The sequence below is a fragment of the Nothobranchius furzeri genome, chromosome 2, assembly GCF_043380555.1.
Source record: "Nothobranchius furzeri strain GRZ-AD chromosome 2, NfurGRZ-RIMD1, whole genome shotgun sequence".
Taxonomy (NCBI): domain Eukaryota; kingdom Metazoa; phylum Chordata; class Actinopteri; order Cyprinodontiformes; family Nothobranchiidae; genus Nothobranchius; species Nothobranchius furzeri.
In genome coordinates this window covers 30,168,620-30,191,908 of record NC_091742.1, presented here as the reverse complement: position 1 = coordinate 30,191,908, position 23,289 = coordinate 30,168,620, and the positions used below count along the sequence as shown (strand labels likewise).

The 23,289-nt window shown below is 45.8% G+C and overlaps 1 protein-coding gene across 1 annotated transcript in view; it reads left to right on the top strand.

Annotated features, from left to right (window-relative positions):
* The window catches only part of ankef1a (ankyrin repeat and EF-hand domain containing 1a), a gene marked incomplete in the record, with an annotated part of 28,903 nt that extends 9,673 nt beyond the window's left edge, over positions 1–19,230 (top strand). The window contains 4 exon segments of the mRNA XM_070545689.1: positions 1,586–1,815; positions 6,390–6,529; positions 17,588–17,743; positions 17,899–19,230. Of these exon segments, the coding sequence (XP_070401790.1) occupies positions 1,586–1,815; positions 6,390–6,529; positions 17,588–17,743; positions 17,899–18,078 (706 nt within the window).
* Between the last annotated feature and the right edge of the window lie 4,059 nt (positions 19,231–23,289).

The window sequence follows — 23,289 nt, the reverse complement described above, 5'->3', positions numbered from 1 at the left end:
AGAAACATCCAGAGCCACCGTGTACAGGCGTGTGCAGGAAATGGGCTACAGGTGCCGCATTCCCCAGGTCAAGCCACTTCTGAACCAGAAACAGCGGCAGAAGCGCCTGACCTGGGCTACAGAGAAGCAGCACTGGACTGGTGCTCAGTGGTCCAAAGTACTTTTTTCAGATGAAAGCAAATTTTGCACATCATTCAGAAATCAAGGTGCCAGAGTCTGGAGGAAGACTGGGCAGAGGGAAATGCCAACATGCCTGAAGTCCAGTGTCAAGTACCCACAGTCAGTGATGGTCTGGGGCGCCAGGCCAGCTGCTGGTGTTGGTCCACTGTGTTTTATCAAGGGCAGGGTCCATGCAGCTAGCTATCAGGAGATGTTGGAGCACTTCATGCTTCCATCTGCTGAAAAGCTTTATGGAGATGAAGATTTCATTTTTCAGCACGACCTGGCACCTGCTCTCAGTGCCAACACCACTGGTAAATGGTTTACTGACCATGGTACTACTGTACTCACTTGGCCTGCCAACTCTCCTGACCTGAACCCCGTAGAGAACCTGTGGGATGTTGTGAAGAGAAAGTTGAGAGACGCCAGACCCAACACTCTGGATGAGCTTAAGGCCGCTATCGAAGCATCCTGGGCCTCCAGAACACCTCAGCAGTGCCACAGGCTGATCGCCTCCATGCCACGCCGCATTGAAGCAGTCATTTCTGCTAAAGGATCCCCGACCAAGTACTGAGTGCATAACTGAACATAATTATTAGAAGGTTGACTTTTTTTGTATTAAAAACACTTTTCTTTTGTTGGTCGGATGAAATATGCTAATGTTTTGAGATAGGAGTTTTGGGTTTTCATGAGCTGTACGCCACAATCATCAGTATTAGAAACAATAAAAGGCTTGAACTACTTCAGTTGTGTGTAATGAATCTAATATATATGAAAGTCTGATGTTTATCAGTACATTACAGACAATAATGAACGTTATCACAATATGCTCATTGTTTGAGAAGGACCTGTACACGATGTCCTGTCAGGCTGATAGAGTAGAGCTTTGTAATAGAATATAGACCCCTTGATGCGTGACGTCCCACCTGTTCGTCTCTAAAGACGAGCTGTGTCACGACGATCCTTCAGCATTAACCCACTAATATCAGTCGAAGTCCGGTTACACCTTTGTTGCTTCAACCTGTGCGAAGTCCAGACGTGTTAATGAAATAATTATAGATATCATCGTACTAGCATGCTGTCATCACACAGCTCATTAGCTATTTCAAAGGGATCGGGAAGCTTTGTGCTAAACACTGTTAGCTTTGAGATGTAACTTTTTGATCATGGGTTAGATGATCTAAAGTAGCAATATCTACATCCCTACGTCTTAGTTTGGGTAGCCTAAATCATGGAGATACAGGTCTGGATAATGGCATCAGAGGGGCTTTTAGCCTTCCAGCGTTGTGCACATGTTCGCTATTACTCAGACGAAATACTTAGGGAGTCAATGCAGACAGTAACATTTGTAATGAAAGCCAATGGACCGTCCTTCCAGGTTTCCACTTTAGAAACATCACCAAAGCATCCAAACTCTCTCTGACAGGGCTCATGTTAACAGCCATGACGAGTTCCTCTGGACACCCCTTCACCACGCAGCATTTGAAGGACACCGGGACATCGTTGAACTTCTAGTTCTAGAGTACGGCGCCTCTGTAGATGTTCGGGATCTCAGCAGAAGCACACCTCTCATGTATGCCATCCAGAGAGGTCATCCCTCATGTGTGGACTTCCTCATCAAGGAGGGCGCCAGTGTGACTGCAGCGAGCAAGTCAGGTTGGACCCTTAAAGCCCCTAAAGCTTAGGCCAGGGGTGTCAATCCTGATACAGGAGAGCCCCGTATCGAGCAGGTTTAAGTTTGAACCCTGCTTCAACACACCTGATTTCAATCAGCAGGTGATTAACAGGCTTCTGAAGAGCTTGATGAGCTGCTGCACAGGTAAGTCAACCTAATTCAAGTGTTTTGGAGCAGAGGAACCACTAAACCTGCTGGATAAGCGGTCTTCCAGGACAAGGGGCCTCAGTTGTCAAACATCTGTAGAAACGTTCCTATATTCCATCCTTCAAAGTTTGAGTCATTAAACATGCGGTGTTCTCTCGTACGCATGTTCCGCCGCAATCAGCTGTTGATCAACCCCACTTGTGCATGCTCAGGTGCTCGTGCTTGTTGACAGCCATTTGCATAGAGAAACACCCTCAATTAACCATATTTGGTCACGCTACGTCCTCAGCACTGGAGGGGATTCCCAAATAAGAACAACTTTATTGACAACGAGATCAAAACACTGGCAGCCGAAGCGCTAAATTACCCAAACAACTTCAGACCTGCATACCTGTATGCATTTTGCGTAGCCAGTACGCAATTTGGCATCTATTTACACTATTTACACTATTTACACTATTTACACTGGTACGACTCACCCCTCCAAACTACGCAAAAGCTGCGGATACGTGAGTTGAGTTCTCTGGCAAATATGTCTGGTACTCTTGTCCCACAACACAACTCAACAGCGTGGTGAAGAAGCCAATCATTGTAGAAAAGCAGAGAAAAACCAGAGCTATCCTGCCTATAGCGCAACACCCTCGCCCCCTCCTCCCTACTTCGTCCTGCCCGCTGCTCCTCTCTCCCTCCAGTTCGCCACTCGCTGCTGTTCTGGTAAGGTAAGCTGTGTGTGTGTGTGCGTGTGTGTGTGTGTGTGTGTGTGTGTGTGTGTGCGTCAATGGCGGTTTTAAACGGGGGCCCACAGGGGCCTGGGCCCCTGTAGAACCGGCCCTGGCCCCTGTTATGGCCCCTGTGCTGAAGAGATCGGATTTTTTTTTTTTTTCGCGCGCTGCCTCGGAGACGGGAACTAATGCGCTGCAGCGTTTCACACGGAGCCTTTAGAGCGCAGCACACTCTGTGGACAGAACTGTTTACCCGGTGGATTTTTGAATAAAAGATTAAAAATAGTTTAAATGGGACCCGAAGAAGTTCTTGAGGACGCCAAACGGAAAAGACGCTAAGAGACGAAGGTAAGCAATACAGTTTATTTTCCTGACATCAGTGTTTTGATCGTAGTCGCGCGTTTCGGTCGTTTACTTTTAAGTTCCTAACTGAGTCTATCCACAGTTAACACTGATTTGTTTTTCCTTTGTAACATTAACTGTAAAATAAACATGAAGTTGCTGCATTTCAAGCCTTAGACACGTTGAGATTAGATCACAGTATTCATTTATCTATGACTCTCTCGCTGCACTGACTGGAAGCATCAGCGGGACGTTTTGTCCTTTTTTACCGCTGTTAGTAAAGAACAGCGTAGACAGAGAGAGGATGAAAGTCACGAGGGAGCTGAGAAGCAGGATGAAAGAGAGAAGGAGGAGTTGGTTGGAGAGGAACCAGAGAGGTCAGAGGCTGTCCACCCTGAGAGTGAGGAGGAAGATGTAGGCTGTGAGGGAGAGAGTGAGGAGCAGAAAGAGGGACATCTTCTGTCATGTGCACCGTGTACACTACCGTCAGGTTTGTGGTGAACAACCCCTCTGTGATTGCAGCTCATATTGTGTGTAAAATGCATTTGAGGCATGCTGACTCTGGACCAACATTTCTGTTGTTTATATTTAATAAATAGATAAAATAAGACTCTGAATTAACTAATTATGACTTTTATCCTCATGCTAACATTTATTTTTTTCAGATATCAGCAAGTGCAAGGATGACCCACCTACTCAGCCTCGTTTGAGGACATTTCCAGGGACATTAATAGGAGACAGAAGACGCAGCTTTCAGCCAAGCTGGTATGAAAGTAATCCTTGGGTTGAATATTCTGTTACTATGGACTCTACTTATTGTCATGCATGCAGACATTTTAGCCCACCAAGTAGCGCAGGAAGTGTGTTTGACTCACCGTGTGGATTTAGGAACTGGAAAAAAGCAACTGAGAGAGGAGGGGGGTTTTCAGTACATGCAAAGTCTTAAAGGCATAAGGATTCAATGATAGTGTGGAGGGACTACCAGAGGGCTGTGAAAGCTAATACAACATTGGCTAATATACTCGACAAGGAACACAGTAAAAAGGTTAAAGAAAATTGTGAGTTTATCAAAACAATTGGTGAAGTGATTATGCTTACGTGTGTGTGTGTGTGTGTGTGTGTGTGTGTGTGTGTGTGTGTGTGTGTGTGTGTGTGTGTGTGTGTGTGTGTTGACTACAAAAAGCAAATTGTATTGTGCAGATATTTTATTTGTTTGAATGTTTATTTTTCATATGTACAGTTCATATAATCTTCAAATAAAGTCACAAACTATAATAATCAACTAGAATTATTTTTTTACTCAAGTCTCATGTTGCGGTGAAGCATTCAGAATTGTTATCTGATTACCATAAAAACATACCAGTTTTACTTTCACAATTAAACCATTACTACATTCACTGTAATAGTTTACTTGTTCATTGTCTTTAATTATGATTTTTTTTCTTGCGCCCCCATGAAAAAATACTGGCCCCACTGTGGCCCCCCTGGAAAATTTGGTCTAGAACCGCCCCTGGTGTGCGTGCGTGTGTGTGTGCACGTGTGTGTGTGTGTGTGTGTGTGTGTGTGTGTGTGTGTGTGTGTGTGTGTGTGTGTGTGTGTGTGTGTGTGTGTGTGTGTGAGATTTTCCATCCAGTGAATGGGGAGATTACAGCGTGAAAAGCTGTGGAGTTGCAAAAGTCTGCAGGAAAACGCCGCACAAGTGGAACTCAAAACATGTTGACAAGGTTGGCAGGTCTGCAAGTTACAGTCAGGACAGAGGAGAGGTTCCTGTCAGAAATAAATAAAACACGGATCGATCGTAGAGTAACGGGTTTTGATTTATATTTAAGGAGTCGTTCTGTTTGCAGTTAGTTTTATTTGGAAATGCCTCTGAGCTGTCATTCAGTCTGGTTACCTTGGCAACGCGGCGTGTATGATCGAAGAGGTTCTGCAGGGTTCTCATAGTTGTAAAATAAAATATGAACTGGGATCAGATTCGTGAGGTTTGTCTGTCGCACCACAAAGGGTCCCAAATCACAGCCTAGCAGAAGAATTTCCTTTGAGATCCGAGCGCTCACGGAGAATGCGTTCCCTCCAGAGAGCACGTTCTGTTAAATCCTCCAAAAACAGATCAGCCATGATCTGGTTTTAGCACCAATTATGCGAAAAATCTGTTTTTCCACAGACAAAATTACATACTGGATAATAAAATTAGTCGATAAGGGACACGCGGAAGACTGAGACCTTCGGCAATGCGCTTCCCCGTTCTGACACTAGATGCTGTTCCTACGCACGGTGGGAGATGTTCTTAAATTTAGGAAAGTTTCTACGCACAAGTAAAAATTGACAAATACCACAAAATGTGTAGAATTGTTCCTACACACGAAATACACACCGATCTGTGTGCAAGTACGTTTGATAAATGAGGCCCCTGGATTGGGCACCCCTGGCTTAAGCTAAATGAAATCTGTTTAGTTTAGGATGTGGAACAGGCTTCAAGGTCAGTTTCACTCATATTTAAATACATCTGCAGTGGTCTCTAGTAGGAATGAATGCCTGGTAAGTCGTTCACCTGTGAGGATGCAGAAGCCAGCTGGAGGAGAAAGTAGCTTCAGAAGCCAGGATTTGGAGTCTTGTTTCCTGATATTTGGACATCTCTCCTCTGATTGGCTTGACCTTTGAACCGGGCGTTTCTGATGGTCTCCATAAATCAAGTAAAACTGAAAACATAATTTTAAAGGTTAACTTCACTCATATTTAAATACATCTGTAGTGATCTCTTGTAGGATCATTGTGAGTCGTTCTCTGGGGAACAAAGCACAGAGAGGTCAGTTGGAGGAGAACGTAGCTTCAGACAATGGGATTTGGAGTCTTACTTCCTGATATGTGGACATCGCTCCTCTGATTGGCCAACAGCAATACGACTCTACCGCTGACTCTGTTTGCTCTGCAACGTTGATGTTTTATCTCCACAAATGACACAAACCTTGAGGACTTCTGCTGTGTGGTGGAGTTGCTAATGCTAATGGTTAGCTTCTACTAGCTGAGACGTTCTCTGGAGTTTCCTGGCCACTAAACCGACAACAGCCTTCCCCTTCGTGAGTCAAATGGTTGAGTCCATGATTGTTAAGAGACTGTGACGTAGATCTGTCAGGATTTTCTAATCCTGGAGTTTCACCGTCTGTTTTCTATCAGAAGCTACTGCAGGAGGTAGGTGTAGGAGACTATTTTCATGTTGGGGTTGGCTCTAAAAGTTAAACAAAACATCAGTGCATTCGCAGAAGATGATAAAAGGTGTGAGAAAGTGATGAACTTTTATAGCTTTGTTGTTTTGTAGTTAATGTGACTCTTTGTTTCCCCTCCAGGAGAAAACTGCTTGCAAAAGGCGATAGCATTTGGAAACTCAGAAGTTATTGATTTGGTGAAAAACAGTTTGGCTTCTCTGCCTAAATCCCGCACCACTGAGAAGACAAAGAAAGGAACACCAAAACCAGATAAACAGAAGGTACCTAAGAAACCTCAATGAGACTTTTAACGCCTACCTGCATGAAAGACCCTACATCCTTCCTGTGGGTGCTTTGGTTTGCTTTGTGTTGTGTAAAATAAAACTTTGGTCCTTGTTTCCAAAACCCAGTGAATGTTTCTGATCATTTACCTTCCCGTGAGAGAGATGCAGCACATCAATCTTGGCACAGCAATGAAGAATATAAATATGAATAAAATCATGGAAAAAAATCTAATAAAAAGGCATCCAATTCAATTAAGTTCATTTAAAAACACCTTTTCTCCACCAGCCAAGGTGCTCTAAAGATAAAATCAGATTTCAAAGGAAATCACAATAAAATCAGCAGTGTGAAGGGAAGTGTTGTAATTTTGGCCTTGTAACATCCATTCTAGTTCTTATTCATTTCTGTAGTTCTTCCATCCTTCTGGTTGCCTTTTAGAGCATCATCTTAAAATGATGTTGGTCGAGGTATGACATCACTGATACTGATGCAAGGTGTGTAACATTTGTCAGTACGAGTTCTGCACTGGTTTCCCTCCTTTCTGTGTTATTTGCACACGTCACACTTGAAGACTACTGAGGTTATAAAAGTATGTTCTTATCCAAGATTGCAGTACAGGGAGAACGTAGACAGACGTCTGAATGTCCCCAGCCTACTTTATAACCTCTTAATCAGCAGTTGTTGCTTTTAAGTTGTTCAGGATTGATATTTTAAACACTGAAAGTGGAGGGGCTAGGATTCTTCGCAGTCGGGGCCATCAAGGGACCACAACATTTATAGAGGTCCAATAATTAGTCCAACACTTTTACACGAAGGAATTTCCTGTTTGGCTCATTGGAACTACTAGAGTTTGGACTTTGCACCCAGCTACGATCTGATCGTAACACAAAGGGCAGCTGAGTGGCAGGACAGTGGCACTTCAGGAGGCCAATCAGATTTCAGTAGGGGCCAACACCCCTGTGGCCTCCACTCCCAGAGCCACCAATAGAGAGCACAAGGCTCCTCCCCTTCCGGTCAGCTCATGGGTCCCTGAACAGGGCAATAAAAGCTACTGAATCATGTTGTAGGGTTAGGGTTAGGGTTAGGGTTAGGGTTCAAATGAAAAGTAATTATGTATGTTTTGACCACGCCCGTCACGTACTTTCAGATTTACCAGCTTGTATAAAATTGTAAATAAAAAGACTACAAAGTCAGATGTGTCAAAAATGACATCACAGCAGAATCTCTCCTCCCCTAGCATAGCTGCTACTTACCTCACAACCAGACTTAAGGTGGCTTTATCCACGTACAGTGCTCTTTCTGACATCCTGGAAGAAGGGTGTGAAGCTCACTAAACTACTGTGTTTTCCAGACTGTAAGTGGCACTTTTTTTCACAGTCTGGCTGGTCCTGCGACTTATACTCTGGAGCAACCAAATTATGTATATTGCGCTGCTGCAGACCGGCTCCAGACCAGGAATAAGCTCCTCTGCCCCGCCATCACCTGCTGGAGACCATGGCCCACTGCTGCGGGCTGGCTCCGGTTCAGGTTTCAGCTCCTCTCTCTCGCCATCACCTGCTGCAGCCTGTGGCGAGCTGCTGCTGGCTGGGCGGCTCCGACCCAGGAATGAGCTCCCCTGTCCCGCTGGAAAGGTTTCAAACACCGCCATCACCTGCTGCAGCCTGTGGCGGGGTGCTGCGGGCCGGCTCCAGCCCAGGAATGAGCTTTTCCCGCCCGCTGGGAGGGTTTGAAACACTGCCATCTTCTGCTGGAGACCGTGGTGCGCTGCTGCGTCCTGGTTGTTTATTCTGTTATAGTTACCGGTACTTGTCTTGCAATGTGAAATGCTTGGTCTCAGATTTTGTAAGAAAAATAATACATTTCCCCCCCAAAATGCGACTTATAGTCCAGTGCGATTTATATTCTGGAAAATACGGTAATCTAATCTTCTTCTCCGGGTCCTGAACGGTGCGTGGGAATTCACCCAACCATGGTGTTGAATCGGAAAAGGGTAGAATGCCTTCTCCGGGTCAGGGATGGGGTCCTGCCCCAAGTGGAGGAGTTCAAGTATCTCAAGGTCTTGTTCACGAGTGAGAGAAAGATGGAGCGTGAGATCGATAGGCGGATTGATGCTGCATCTGCAGTGATGCAGGCGTTGTACCGGTCTGTCGTGGTGAAGAGAGAGCTGAGTCAGAAGGCGAAGCTCTTGAGTTACTGGTCAATCTACGTTCCTACCCTCACCTATGGTCATGAGCTTTGGGTAGTGACCCAAAGAACGAGATCGCGGATACAAGCGGCCGACATGAGTTTTCTCAGCAGGGTGTCTGGGCTCTCCCTTAGAGATAGGGTGAGAAGCTCGGTCAATCGGGAGGGGCTCGGAGTAGACCTGCTGCTCCTCCACATCGAGAGGTGCCAGTTGAGGTGGCTCGGGCATCTGGTCAGGATGCCTCCTGGACGCCTCCCTGGTGAGGTTTTCTGGGCACGTCCGACTGGGAGAAGACCTAAAGGTAGACCCAGGACACGGTGGAGGGACTATGACTCTCTGCTGGCCAGGAAATGCCTTAGGTCCAAGTGGCTGGGGAGAGGGAAGTCTGGGCCTCTCAGCTCAGGCTGCTGCCCTCGCGACCTGACTCTGGATAAGCGGCTGAAAGTAGATGGATGGAAGGAGACGAACATTTGTAGTCCAATACATCTTTTCATACAAAATCTAAAATAACTTTTGCTGGCGTTTTAAAATAAGAGCGTGTCAGAATGTGTCTTTAAACTTATGTTTATGTTTATGTGTTTAGCAGACGCTTTTGTCCAAAGCGACTTACAAGTGATAATCGGCATGTTGCCCTTGAGGCTAACAACAACAATAATAACAACAACAATAACAACAACAACGTGACATCAGTCATGGAGAGGAGGGAACAAGGAGTGGACAGTAGAGAGGGGGGACGGATGCAGGGAGGGTGCTAGTTTAGAAGATGCTCTCTGAAGAGCAGGGTCTTCAGGAGTTTCTTGAAAATTGAAAAGGAAGCCGCTGTTCTGGTAGTGTTAGGAAGGTCATTCCACATTTGTGGAACGATGCATGAGAAGAGTCTGGATTGTCCTGAGCGTGGTGTAGGCACTGCTAGCCGACCATCCTGTGATGACCGGAGCGGCCGGGCCGAGACGTAAGCCTTTGCAAGAGGATTCAGGTAGATGGGAGCCGTACCATCTCGGACTTTGTATGCTAGTGTTAGCTATTTGAATTTGATGCGTGTTGTTAGCGGTAGCCAGTGGAGCTCAATGAACAGAGGGGTGATGTGTGCTCTTTTTGGCTGATTGAAGACCAGACGCACTGCTGCGTTCTGGACCATTTGAAGAGGTCTCACAGTACAGCCTGGAAGACCAGTTAGAAGAGCATTGCAGTAGTGGAGGCGGGAGATGACAGTAGATTTCACCAGGAGCTGGGTGGCATGTTGTGTTAGGTATGGTCTGATCTTTCGTATGTTATACAGCGCAAAGCGGCATGAACAAGCAACAGAGGCAACATGATCTTTAAAGGCCAGGTGTTCATCAATCACAACACCCAGATTTCGAACTGCCTTTGAAGGAGCCAGAGATAGGAAGTCCTTTTGGATTGAGATATTGTGCTGTATGGATGGTTTTGCTGGGATGACAAGTAGTTCAGTTTTAGAGAGGTTGAGTTGGAGATGGTGGGATTTCATCCATTTTGATATGTCAGAGAGACAGTTTGATATTCGTGCAGAGACAGTGTGGTCGTCCGGTGGAAATGACAGATAGAGCTGGGTGTCGTCTGCATAGCAGTGGTAGGAGAAGCCATGTGATCGAATGATCTCACCCAGTGAGGTGGTGTATATGGCAAAGAGAAGAGGTCCTAGTACAGAGCCCTGGGGGACTCCTGTGGCAAGATGGTGCACGGTCCAAGCCAAGATACACTGAATGATCGTCCTGTGAGGTACGATCTTCACGGACATCATAAGTTAAATTGAGGTTCAAGGCCTGGGTGGACATGTATTTCATCCACACTTCCTGTTAGGAAAATGCTTCTGGAAGAGGCATCACCTGGCGGACCGAGAGCGGCACTGAGGCAGTGGTAGACCACACCCCCCTCAACCCCCCCCCCCCCGCGTGTGCTGTCGGAGTTTCTAACAATTTGTTGTTAACGAGCGCGTGCGCACTCACGCGTGCACGCAAGCACACACTCACACAAGACTCACCACTCAGGAGAAGAGCAGACACAGATTCTGCTGCATTCTGGAGGATTTCCTGTTAGACACGACGATCATTAGATGAAAAGGGGAGGAGGGCATTTTTTCAAGGAGGCAAGTGGCCCAGAGCGCTAACGAGTAAAATCGGCAGGTGAGAGGCTGAGCCAGGTGGAGGTGCGGCTGCCTCACCTGGAGACCAGTGTGGTGCAGCCACGTGGTCATTTGCTGACAACGTCACGTTTTTCAGCTTAGCCATCAGCCAGCGCTGGTTCAACGTAAATATGGAGCAGGGTTTTAACCTGAAGATGGAGATATTATTATGGTTTTGGGCTGAAATATTACATTTCAAGAAAGTTGCACTAAACTGCCACACTAATGATTACACATGTGTACAGCACCATTAGACACTCATCTTTACAACTTATCAGCAAAAATGAGTTCAGTTAGGCGTTACTCGCTCTTTAAAGAGCAAATTGCAGGTTAGAGACTCCTATAAACCAATGTTTAGAAAAGCAAATTAGAAACTCGTTTTAAAAATGTTTTACACATAAATTATTTAGGCTTTTGGAGTCATTTTTGAGGGAAAGGTTTTTCTTTATTTTTTTGCCAAAACAACTGACGTCACCAGAGGGTTAGGGTTAGGAAGTCCTGTTAGTTTAATCCAGAGAAAAAGCAGCAGGTGTCTTGTGAGTTAACGATGCTAGCTTTTACCCATGTGCTAACATCGCAATATTGTACAGATTACTATCATGTACCAGACAATTAAAAATAGTATCAGTCAGTTAATTTAATGTTAATAATAAACTAATGAGCGTCTGTCAGCTGTCTCATACTCGTTAATATTCGTTCACGTAACATAATTTAGTGCTTAGAGAGAGGGAGAGAGACGCCTGTCATCCGGTTCTGGAGCTCATGCGGGCTTCTGTGAGCTGGAACTGACCCAGACAGCGAGCCAGTCCAGCTGGTATTTTTAAAAGTCACGCATGATCCTCTCCGGTGGTTCAGGTGGCAGTTCTGATCTGGTTCTGACCCAGAAACCAGCTGGCCTGCTGAGCCACTCGTCTCTTCTGGTGGTCGGTTCTGACCTGGTTCTGACGGTGATCTTAGTTCCAGAAATCCACATTTAATTTTTTTAAACCCCTCCACGGATCTCCGAAGCCCAGCGTGGACCTCCCTGTCCCGGTACCGACCGATGTGGGCTACAGAAGTTCGTCTTTTCAGCTGCACAAAACGCCGTCAGGCACGGAGATAGAGGCGTTGCTTCTCTTATCTGGAAACCTGTGGACTCGATGTCCGGACAGGCTGGAGTTGGTACAGCCTTCACACACTCTAGTTTATCAAAATGAACACAAAACTAGTAAACACACACTAACCGGATAACATGATCTCTCTACCCTAAAACTAGCCACTCTCCACACTGAGCTGAGGCAGCGCCGAGCTTCTAACTCCCTTTGGTTACGTCAGAGATTCAGATTTAGAAAGCTTTGCTGAGAAACGCCACTTTCTACTAGAAAAACTCTGCTGTTATGTATTTTAAAGCCAAATATCCACATTAAGTATGTAAACTTTATTTATATAGCACTCATCAGACATAGAATCACAAAGTGCTTCACATAGATCAAAGCAAAATTAAACAAAGTCATTAAATCAAAATAATCTCAAAACAGAAATAGATTAACATCAGAAATAATAAAATTATAAAATTTATATAATTTCATAAACAGATGAAAGATTAAACATTTGAGTTGAAAATACGAAAATAAAAGTTTTAGTTAAAAGCAGCTTTAAATAAAAATGTCTTTAGCTGTTTTTGAAAAGTGTCCAGACTGTCGATGCTGCGTAAGGATAAAGGAAGATCATTCCAGAGTCGGGATGCAAGTCTGGAAGGAACGATCATCTCGACTTTTATACCTGGTGTTTGGAACTTCTAGAAGGTTCTGGTGGGTGGACCTGAGGACTCTGGTTGGAGCATAAGGCTTCAACAGTTCAGTAATATGAATAAAATCAAAATCATTTCAACTTTATATATAAAGCGCTTTCACATGCCCAAAACTGACAAACAAAGCGCTGTACACCAATAAAAATCACAACAATAAAATGGACCTATAACCATTTAAATTACAATAAGAAATCTCGAGTACAAGTTCACAATCCATATCAGTCCTTTTACCAGAATCAGACACATTCAAAGTGATGCTGCCCACGCAATCCCAACTTCAATGTCCAAACACCAACGAGAACAGATGTGTTTTTAGTCGGCTTTTAAAGGTCTCAAGTGATTTGGCCTGCTTTACATCGGCTGGCAGCTCATTCCAAAGACTTGGTCCGAGCACTGAAAAGGCACGACTCCCACGAGATTTCAGGCTGTACCTGGGCACAGTTAGTAATCTCTGGTCAGCTGACCTAAGGGAACGCACCGGGACATGTCGGTGGATGATGTCAGAAAGGTATTTAGGTGCCCCTGAGTTTAACGCCTTAAACACAAACAGGATGACCTTAAACCTGATGTGATAGGAGACAGGGGAGCCAATGCAAGGCACGTAGGACTGGTGTAATATGTTCAGACCTCCTGGTAGATGTTAACAACCGAGCAGCCGAGTTCTGAACCGCCTGGAGGCGTGCTATTGGAGCTTGCCTAAGCCCCGCATATGGCGAGTTGCAATAATCCAGCCTGCAGGTAACAAAGGCATGGATCACAGTTTCAAAATGACTACGTGACAGAAATGGCTTAATTTTCACTATACAGCATAGATGAAAGAAGCAAGATCTCACGATTCCGTTCACTTGAGCCTCTGCGTCCAACTTTACCCCTAAGTTAGTGACCACCGCCTTCTGATGCGGTGCCATTGTGGAAAAACCAAGCCCTTGGGCACCTCCTAGGGTCTTTGGTGGAGTAAACAGAATTACTTCAGTCTTGTTTTTGTTGAAACACAAGAAGTTCTGAGCCAACCATAGCTTGATGTCCTCCAGGCAGTCCAACAAAGGTTGAATGGTGCATAAACCACCACGCCTAATTGGAAAAATGACCTGGCAATCGTCAGCATATAGATGGAATGACACGTCATGCTTGCAGAATAGGTCCCCCAGGGGTAGGAGATATAGGGAGAAAAATAGTGGGGCCAATATCGATCCCTGGGGCACTCCCCAAGGCAGCTCAGCCAGGTCGGAGGAACAGTCCCTCAACCTCACACAAAAACTCCTCCCTGTCAAGTAGGATCTTATCCACTTAAGTGCCTGGTCCTTAATGCCCACAGATCGCTCCAGCCGGTTTATTAAGATGCTATGATCAATGGAATCAAAGGCTGATGTCAAGTCCAAGAGCACCAGAAACACAGCATCACCGGAATCATTAGCCACTAAAATGTCGTCAAGGACCTTCAGCAGTGCAGATTCAGTGCTATGAAAGGGTTTAAACCCAGATTGAAATACTTCTCCAATTTCCCGATCCTGTAGAAAAGACATCAGTTGGATAAACACAGCCCTCTCTATGATCTTTGAGATGAAAGGGAGTGTAGATACAGGTCTGTAATTGGACAAGATTCTTGGGTCCAATCCTGATTTCTTAAGCAGAGGTCGTACCACCGCCTGCTTTAGGGAAATAGGGACTTCCCCAGATAGCAAACTGCTATTTACAATTTGCAGTACATGGTCACCCACTACAGAAAAAACTTCTGTCAGTAGCCTTGCCGGGAGAACATCAGTTACCGCCCCTGTTGGCTTAAGTCTCATGAACAGATCCTCAAGCTTTGCAAGAGTTAATGGTTGAAAACCCTCCAGTGCCTTTGGAACACATAGATCTGCAGAGGGGGCATGCTTAAGTTGTGGCATAGAGGCCCTTGTCACCCTTACCTTGTCCACAAAGAAGTCCAAAAACTTGTTACATGACTCAATGGTGTACTCAATCGCAAGGGGCTCATTGACATTTAAAATAGAGTCCACTGTCTTCAAAAGTATCCCAGCATTCTGAAAGTTTAAGGAGATTACATTGGCAAAGTACTTTCTCCTTGCATCTTTCACGGCTTTCTGATAGTCAGTCCAATGTCCTCTTAGTAGGTCAAGCGAGCTCTGGAGCCCATCCTTTTTCCACCTCCCTCGGCCTTCCTGCACATCCCTTTCAGTGCTCGAGTACTCTCAGTTTACCATGGTTCCTTTTTAGCTTTAGTTTTCTTTACCTGTACTGGGGCTACCACATCAAGCGCCATGGTGCATGCTGAGTCAAAGTGTATAAAAGCTCTTCAGTGGTCCAAGATCTGTAGTCTTGCTCCATTCCCCCCATAGAAAACACTGCGGCAAACTCAGCAGCTGTAGAGTCTTTTAACATCGTACAGCGCTTCATCGGAGCATATTGTTGCACGTTTGTGATTCCAGGCCACATCAAACAATACTGGCCTGTGATCTGAAAAATAGGCCTCTTGGACCTGCAGGTTGGAGACTCCTACCCCCAGTCACAGCACCAAGTCTAAAGTACGGCCACTAACGTGTGTGGGTTGATCCACTAACTAAACCAAATTAAAAGAGTCCGCGAGATTTAAGAAATCTTTCACCAAAGGTTTATCCTGACAGCACACATGTATGTTAAAGTCCCCAAGAAGTAACACTTGATCATACTTAGGAATCAGCTCGCTAAGCAATTCAGTAAAATCATCTATAAAATCTGAGTTTTGTCTCGGTGGGCGATATAGGACAGCAACCAGTAGCTTCTGAGAGCATCCCAGCTCACAGAGGCAGAGTTCAAAGTTGGTAGGCACAGAGGATGGATATACCTGCCTACACATAATTGATGACTTCAAAATCGTTGCCAATCTTCCACCACGCCCCGAGGGTCTCGGAACACTAAAATATGTAAAATCATCCGGGAGAAGTTCCACAAAAGCAGCAGTTTCATCTTTAGGGACCCAGGATTCAGTAACGCACAGAAACTCCAGACCATTTGTTTCAATAAAACCATTCAAAATAAAAGTCTTAGTCATCATAGATCTGGCGTTGGACAGAGCAAACCTGATGACGGATGAAGATGCCGTAATACTCGAGCCTTCTGGATCCACTGGCGAGGGCTCAGCCGATCCACATATCACCTCATGTAGATTTTGTCCGTGAACTCCTCTCCAGCAAGCTCGCCGCTGTAGTGCAGGGCGCCGCGACCGGATCATCCCGCCGCCGCACACCATCGACACCAATTCGGAAGCCGCCAGATCCAACGGCACCGGATCCAACTGGTGCTCCGGCGTCCCACAGTCCTCCTCGGAGCCAATAGCTCCCCACACAGCATCCGATGTGCCACGTCCAGCCGATCCCTGCTTCCCCCGTCTCCGGCGCCTACTCCATCTTGGTAAGTTTGTCACATAGCCCACGTAGCCCAAAGAACCATCCAGTAGTGGTGATGTATTCTGCCCAAAACCTCCAGAGAACGACAAGCCTTCAGCTGCTTGGCAAGTCCCGAGCAGGTTTTACGATTATACACCCCGGTCGAACTGCTAAATTGCAGGGGAAGAAAGAATAACATGAAGCATAGGGAAAGCTTCCGGAGCAATAGACAAGCTGCCACACACACCGGAGCATCACCCCCTGGCCATATAGGGAGGGGCTTGACCATGTAGAGCGTTGAAAGTTGTAGTCAGGATTCTAAAATAAGCTTTTCAAATAGTATTTTTGGACAGCATTGTGTGCGAATTAGAAAAACAATCAACCTGCAATTTATTCTTTAAATCCGTGATGACATATAAAACGGGATCAGAAAATGCCTTTTATAGTCTTTTGTGGGGCAGCAGTAGCTCAGGTGGTAGAGCGGGTTGCCTCATGATCGGAGGGTCATGGGTTCGATTCCAGCTCCCGCCAGGGGTATCCTGCTGTTGTGTCCTTGGGCAAGACACTTCACCCAACTTGCCTGTGTTAGTGGTGGTCAGAGGGACCGACGGCGCCAAATGGCAGCCTCGCCTCTGTCAGACCTCCCCAGGACGGCTGTGGCTACAAGTAGCTTACCATCACTAGCAGTGTGTGAATGTGAGAGTGTGTGAAAGCGTCCTTGGGTGTCTAGAAAAGCGCTATATAAGTTCAATGCATTATTATTATTATTATTATTATTATTATTATTATTATTATTATTATTATTATTTTGTGGTCCAGACGTAGATGGGCGTGACTTGGGCTCTCTGTGAGCAGGAGGTACACACGACCAGGTTCCACCAACACTACAGAGAGCTGACTATGCTTAGAAACATCATGAGTTCAGTTAAAACTGTGACCATGAGGACACGCGACATACCAGAGGATACACATGCACTTTGTGTTGTTTTACTTTTAAAGCAGCCTACAAGGTAGAGAGTATCTGTGGTACATAAACTACACCCTGTCATCACAGAAACAGGTGGCCACAGTCACAGTTCCCCTCTTAAACTAAAAGTGTCTGTCAAATAAACGCTGCTACAGGTGTCTTTTCAGTGTTTTAGGAAATGTGCATGCTATATATGTGCACAATTATGCTCATAATAAGACCATACGTCCACATTAGATAAAGAGCTGCTCTTCAACAGTGCTCCTGAAAACCTGAAAGCCAGAGAAAGGAAAGGAAGACAGCAGGCTAGTGGTAAGGGTGCAAGATGCACGGTTTTATAGCAGAGGGAAGCTGACACGAGGACTGAGTGGAATCGATTCAGATCACACGAGGCCTAGATACTGAAGCACCGCAGAGAGACAGACTCCTGTTGCAGTTCAGTCCAGAATCTTCAAGCAGAGACAAACGGGAGGTCCTCATTTTCAGGCAAGAAACATATTCTCCACTGCTGTATTCTAGCCTTTGTTTTGGATCCCCTCAATGTTGCTAAACTCCCTCAGACTGAGGCTGTTTGCTATGAGTATTGCATGTGTTGGTGTTCCCTACAGAGTTTTGCTGCTGCGGGGGCTCTGCACACAAACACACCGGCTGTAACTTCAGGAAACACTCCAACACAGATGGATTCCAAGAGTATCGTCGTCATAAACAACATGATCGCTGCAGGGAAGGTCAACCGTGTGGACATCAGCTTTGTGCCGAAAACGGTAGGTTTCGGCCGTCTGACTGTCTCATCTGTTTTCCGGCTCATTTTTTGGTCCTAATGTACAAGTAAAGATTAATGATGAGGGAAACAGTACAGAAGAATATCATGTGACCGTCTAGGCCTTGCTTTGATTCTTTTTTTATTATTTTGTCTTAGGTTTGGGGGAAACCACCTTCGACCAGCCAGCTGATGTCAAAGATGGAGAGACGAAGGGAGCGCATATCTCTTGATTTTGATTGTGATGACTTGTTGGTGCCTTTCAGCCGCAGCACCCAGAGAAAGGTACTGGGGCTAACAAAAGTCTCATCAGCAGGTAACTCTGGCATGACCAGTTAAAGCTTCTTTCCGGAGTAGTTCTCTTATCCGATGGCACCATCTAGTGGCTGACAAGCATATCACACTCCGTCCATTTTTTTTAAGATGGCGACTTCATGTTTCTGCTTATGAACGTGCTTCTGTAGCCGACAAACAGCTAAAACACGTTGTTTTACGAGTATTATTCTCATGTCATGTTGTGTTCTCATATATTTATGTTTTAGAGACTTTCTTGTCTGTGTAAAGTTCATCAACTCTGCATCAGCCGAGGAATTCCTTAAATGTGAAGCAAGTAAGCGGTAGTCTAACGCTATTGGTTAGTTCTGGTCGGCGCTCAGTTTCCTATAGCACGGAGCTCTGCGGGGCGGGGGGTGTGCTTAGCAGAAAAAAAGAAAATTGACATATTGCTTATATTATATCACAGTACATTTTAAGATAATCACTTTTATGGATTTCTGACAAATCATACATAATTTCTGAAAGGGGAAATCTCCGGAAAGCTACTTTAAGTGGGACACTCGTCTGCAGCATCTCATTCTTCTGCACATTGAACTTCCTCTGTGTCTGAAATGAGCAACATAAATAAAGCTGCTGGCCAGTGATGCATGTGACCTGATGTTGATTCAACCAAATAAAAATCCAACTGGAAATGCAGTTTTGCATAAATGTACATCAAGAAAACAACCTTGATATGCATGGCATTACAAATAAAAGGTCACTCACCACCAGTGTTGTTATTCAATCTGTCATCTGAGCAGAGAGTTTCTCTATTTTTCCAATTCAAGAGGATAGTTTTCTTAGCGATGCATATGGCAGTCAGAACCACGTGAGCCAAAGATGTTTCAATCGGGACATCGTCCAGGTTTCCCAGTAAACAAAGAGAGGGGGTGGTTGGGATATGACATTTCAGACATTTTGACAGATCCTCACATACTCTACCCCAAAATTCCTGGACAGGTGGGCAGGACCACAGTGCATGAATGTAATTGTCAGGAATGCTGTTTGTGCAGTGTGTACAGGTGTCAGACGACACAAACCCCATCTTGAACATCCGATGACCTGTATAGTGTACTCTGTGTAGAATTTTGTACTGAATTAATTGTAAATTGGAGTGTCTGATCATTTTAAAAGTTATTAAACAAGTTTGGGACCAGAAGTTCTGGTCAAAGCTGACTGATAGATCCACCTCCCATTTTTCAATAGGGACTGCAATTTTATCATCTATTCTGGACAGTGTCTTATATACTTTAGACAGTAGTTTGGGGGGTTTGAGATTATAGAAGTCTAATACCCTTGGTGGTGTTTGTAATTCTATTTTATTGAGCTTAAATTTTTGTTTGACTACAGATTTAATTTGGTGATATTCTAAAAAGCTATTCTTATCCATTCCAGATTGGGAGACTATTCTATTAAATGGGATGAAGTCCAATCCTTCATATATGTGTTCCAGGTATAGGATTCCTTTATTTTTCCAGTCTGGAAGGTTCATCATTTGGTTATTTTGCAAAATGTCAGGATTATTCCAGATAGGTGTGCGTCTGCATGGTACTAGTGAAGACTCTGTCATTTTAAGATACTCCCACCATGCTGTCAGAGAGGTGCTGATACTAATACTTTTGAAGCCTTCATGTTTACTTATGCTTGAGCTAATAAATGGTTAGTCTGAAAGCTCTATCGTATTGCAAAGTGTCTGTTCTATATCTAACCAAGACTCATCTAGTGGGTTATCTTGCAACCATCTTGGTATATATTTATCTTGTTTAACTGGAGCATAGAACATAGCATTAACACCTGTAAACCAGTAACAGCCGTCATTCATGTGGGTCAGGTCAGTTTGCGGTAAAGTTAACAAACAAAAACAGAAGAAGTCAGGGGGCTTGGCTGAGTTTGTGTGAATGGGCGGGGCTGACTCTGGTGCAGCTCTGGCTTTGTGGTTCTGCAGCGAGCACCCTCGACGTCCCTGCAAGGTCACCTCAAGGTCAGAGAGAGGAACAAAAGCTACAAATAAAACTACAAGCCTGAGGGTTAGGGTTAGTCAGATCAGCTTCTCCTCCCAGGTAACGTGCTTTTCCATGTTGTCCGTAACCCTTTCAGACAGATGGTACAGCTCTGGTTCTGATGGAGGGTTTCTCCTTTGAAAAGAGCGGGAAACTTCTCACACCTCTGTGGCTATTGCGGTTTCTCATTTTGTTCTTGCAAACAGTGCAGTTCCAATGTTTACCAGCAGCTGGCGCTGTTTGGTAAGTTAAGCATCACATGGGTCCAGCGGTCTATTAGACTTGGAGGCAGCTCTTGTGTTTGTAGCATGGATTACTTCAAAATGGCAGCCATGGATTTGTGCTACCCTCATCGCTAAAATACTCTTTACCTTTTCTCTTATGGCCTTTTAGGAGAAGGGATCATTTTTGGCTACAGCTAACACTGAGGGTCCCTGCTGTGTTGTCCAGGTCCACAGGGACATAGTTATGTAATCAAGTATACAGGCGGGGGAAGGGTTGCATACATGTCTGGGGGGTATCACATAGGTACATGAGTAGCTGCAGCAGGACTGCTGAAAAGGATGGGAAGTGAGAGGCAGAGAGACGAGCATGGACGTGCCTGGAAGCTCAGCAGGACCATTCCTAATGAGACTGGGGGAGGCGAGGGATGGAGGCGAGCTTGAGGGGCGGGGGTGAGGCAGAGGAGGGTGACTCAGACGATGGAGAGCATGCACTACGGAGGAATGAGAGGAGAGCGGAGGAGTGGGGGGGTGAGGGCTTTTCTATTCCAGTCGGTGGCACACAGGTTACAGGGAGTAAACAAGGCTGCTGGCGCTGCCGCAGTGTGTGTGTCAGGGCGTGGGCTCAGGCTTATATGGTCATGCAGTATGAGCGCTGCTGGCTTTGGGTGTGTTCCTGCTGTAGGAGACCTGCATGTTTCTGCGTGAAGGAATCTAAACACACACCTTAGTTTCCTGTCAGAAACGCCACAGCCAGGCTGACTGGTGAGCATCCATTCACACAAACACGTCTAATTTTTCCACTTCTGGGTATTTTTATAGCACCCCCCCACCCCCACCCCCACCTCTGCTGCGTATCAGTCTGAGCTCCAATCACGGTCATGTTGCAGCCAGCAGCACTGCAGTCTCCCAGCTCTGGCCTGGTATCGCTTACTCAGCATTCAGCACTTCTAACCCTTCACTTGCCAAAACAGCCCTCCGGGATACACACACACACACACACACACACACACACACACACACACGTACACACACACACACACACACACACACACACACACACACACACACGTACACACACACACACACACACACACACACACACACGTACACACACACACACACACGTACACACACACACACACACACACACACACACACACACACACACACACGCACACACACACACACACACACACTCACACACACACACACACGTACACACACACACACACACACACACTCACACACACACACGTACACACACACACACACACACTCACACACACGTACACACACACACACACACTCACACACACACACACACACGTATTCATATATTCATACCCTAACTATAACCAATAGGGTTTTATTAACCCTAACCCAAACCAAAAGGTACCTACAGCGTACTTCCAAAACCAGATGGGGGTGCCCAGCATGTGTGCATCAGCTAACCCTCCCCACAATACCACAAGTTGTTTTGCTGAGGCAGCAGCTGGGATCTCTCTCCCCATAAACACTCCGTAGCTTTTCCCTGGAATCCCAATGCTTCCCCTGACCAACAAGGATACACCCTTTCTTCAGTAAGCTCTGGGTCTGACCCTGGGTCTTCTCCCAGTGATGTTCCTGGAGAACCTCCAACAGAAAGACGAGGAGGCGTTCTAGTCGAGTGCATGGACCACCTCAGCTGACTTCTTCCAGTGAGGAGGAGCAGCAGCTCTAATCTGAACTCCTCCTGGCTGACAGCTCCTCTCCCTGAGGCCACCTCATTCAGCTGATGTATCTGGCCTCCCAATCCAATCATTAATAATAATATTAATAATCATAATAATACACGTTTAAAGGCACCTTTCAGGACACCCAAGGACACTGTTCAACGCGGCAGATGAACAGAGCAGAGTAAGACCCTAGCTGGTCGACCCACGGCCCATGAATGACTCAACCTGGAGAGATCATGCCCCGCCCCCCACCACCAGAATCAGAATCAGCTTTACTGCCAGCGCTCCAGAGCATAGGAACTTGACTCCGCAACACAACCTGACCAAGGTTACACACACACACACGTGTAGACAAAAACAGGTACAGGCAGTCACGAGAGCAGCCAGAACGGCGCTCATTTCATTAGATGAAAAGGGTGTTAATGAGGATGATGGGGGTAAGGTAAAAAAGGCATTCCAGAGTTAGACCCAGCGGGGAGTAGCTCTACTAAACAAAAAACTCCTCAACATAGAAGCACGAACATCACAGATACAACATCAGACTCCGATAGGGGGGGGGATCCTGAATCCTCCAACGGGAGCTGCCGGTCTGCGGCGCTCGGCCAGCTGCAGTCAAACAGGTGGGAGGGAGAGAGGAGGGCCAGAGAGCACATTGAGTTTCCTGCAGGTTGATGACCTCGAAGCAGAAAGGCAGGGGGGGGGGGGGGGGGACGGTCGGGTCACAGCATCTGTCTACGTTCCTCCTTTCGTGGGGGTTGATATTGATGGCAGCTTTGGAGGCTGCCTTGACGTCAGATTAGGATAACAGACTTGATGTAAGGATGTCAGCTGAGCCCTGGTGTTCCCAAACACCACGAAGACGATCAGAGACGAGTGGCAGCTTTTGAGGAGTCCACTCTAGGAATTAGCTCTGATCATTTAACACAAACACATCAGCTTTCTGTGGCTCCTCCCACTTTTTGTGTCCCAACCCAACCATGTTTCGGTTCTTTTGTTCTTCTTTTAATGTCTTTACACTTTTTCTACTGTCTACCTTTCTGTTTGGCCACCTGTTGCTTCATGAAGAACGTCTCCCTGATCCTCCCACCTGAGACAGCTCTGAAACTAAAATCCTGGCTGATCAGAACAAGCTAAAGACGAACGTCCCTGCTTATTTAACCTGGTTCTAAATGTTAGCACCAACAGGTTAGTATGCTAATGCTGTACACTGAACTGATGTGCTTCTTATGTTGGCCTTGTGAGAAAGTCTCTGTTAGCAGCAAAGAGGCATTCTGGGATGTTTTAGCTCGGCTGCAG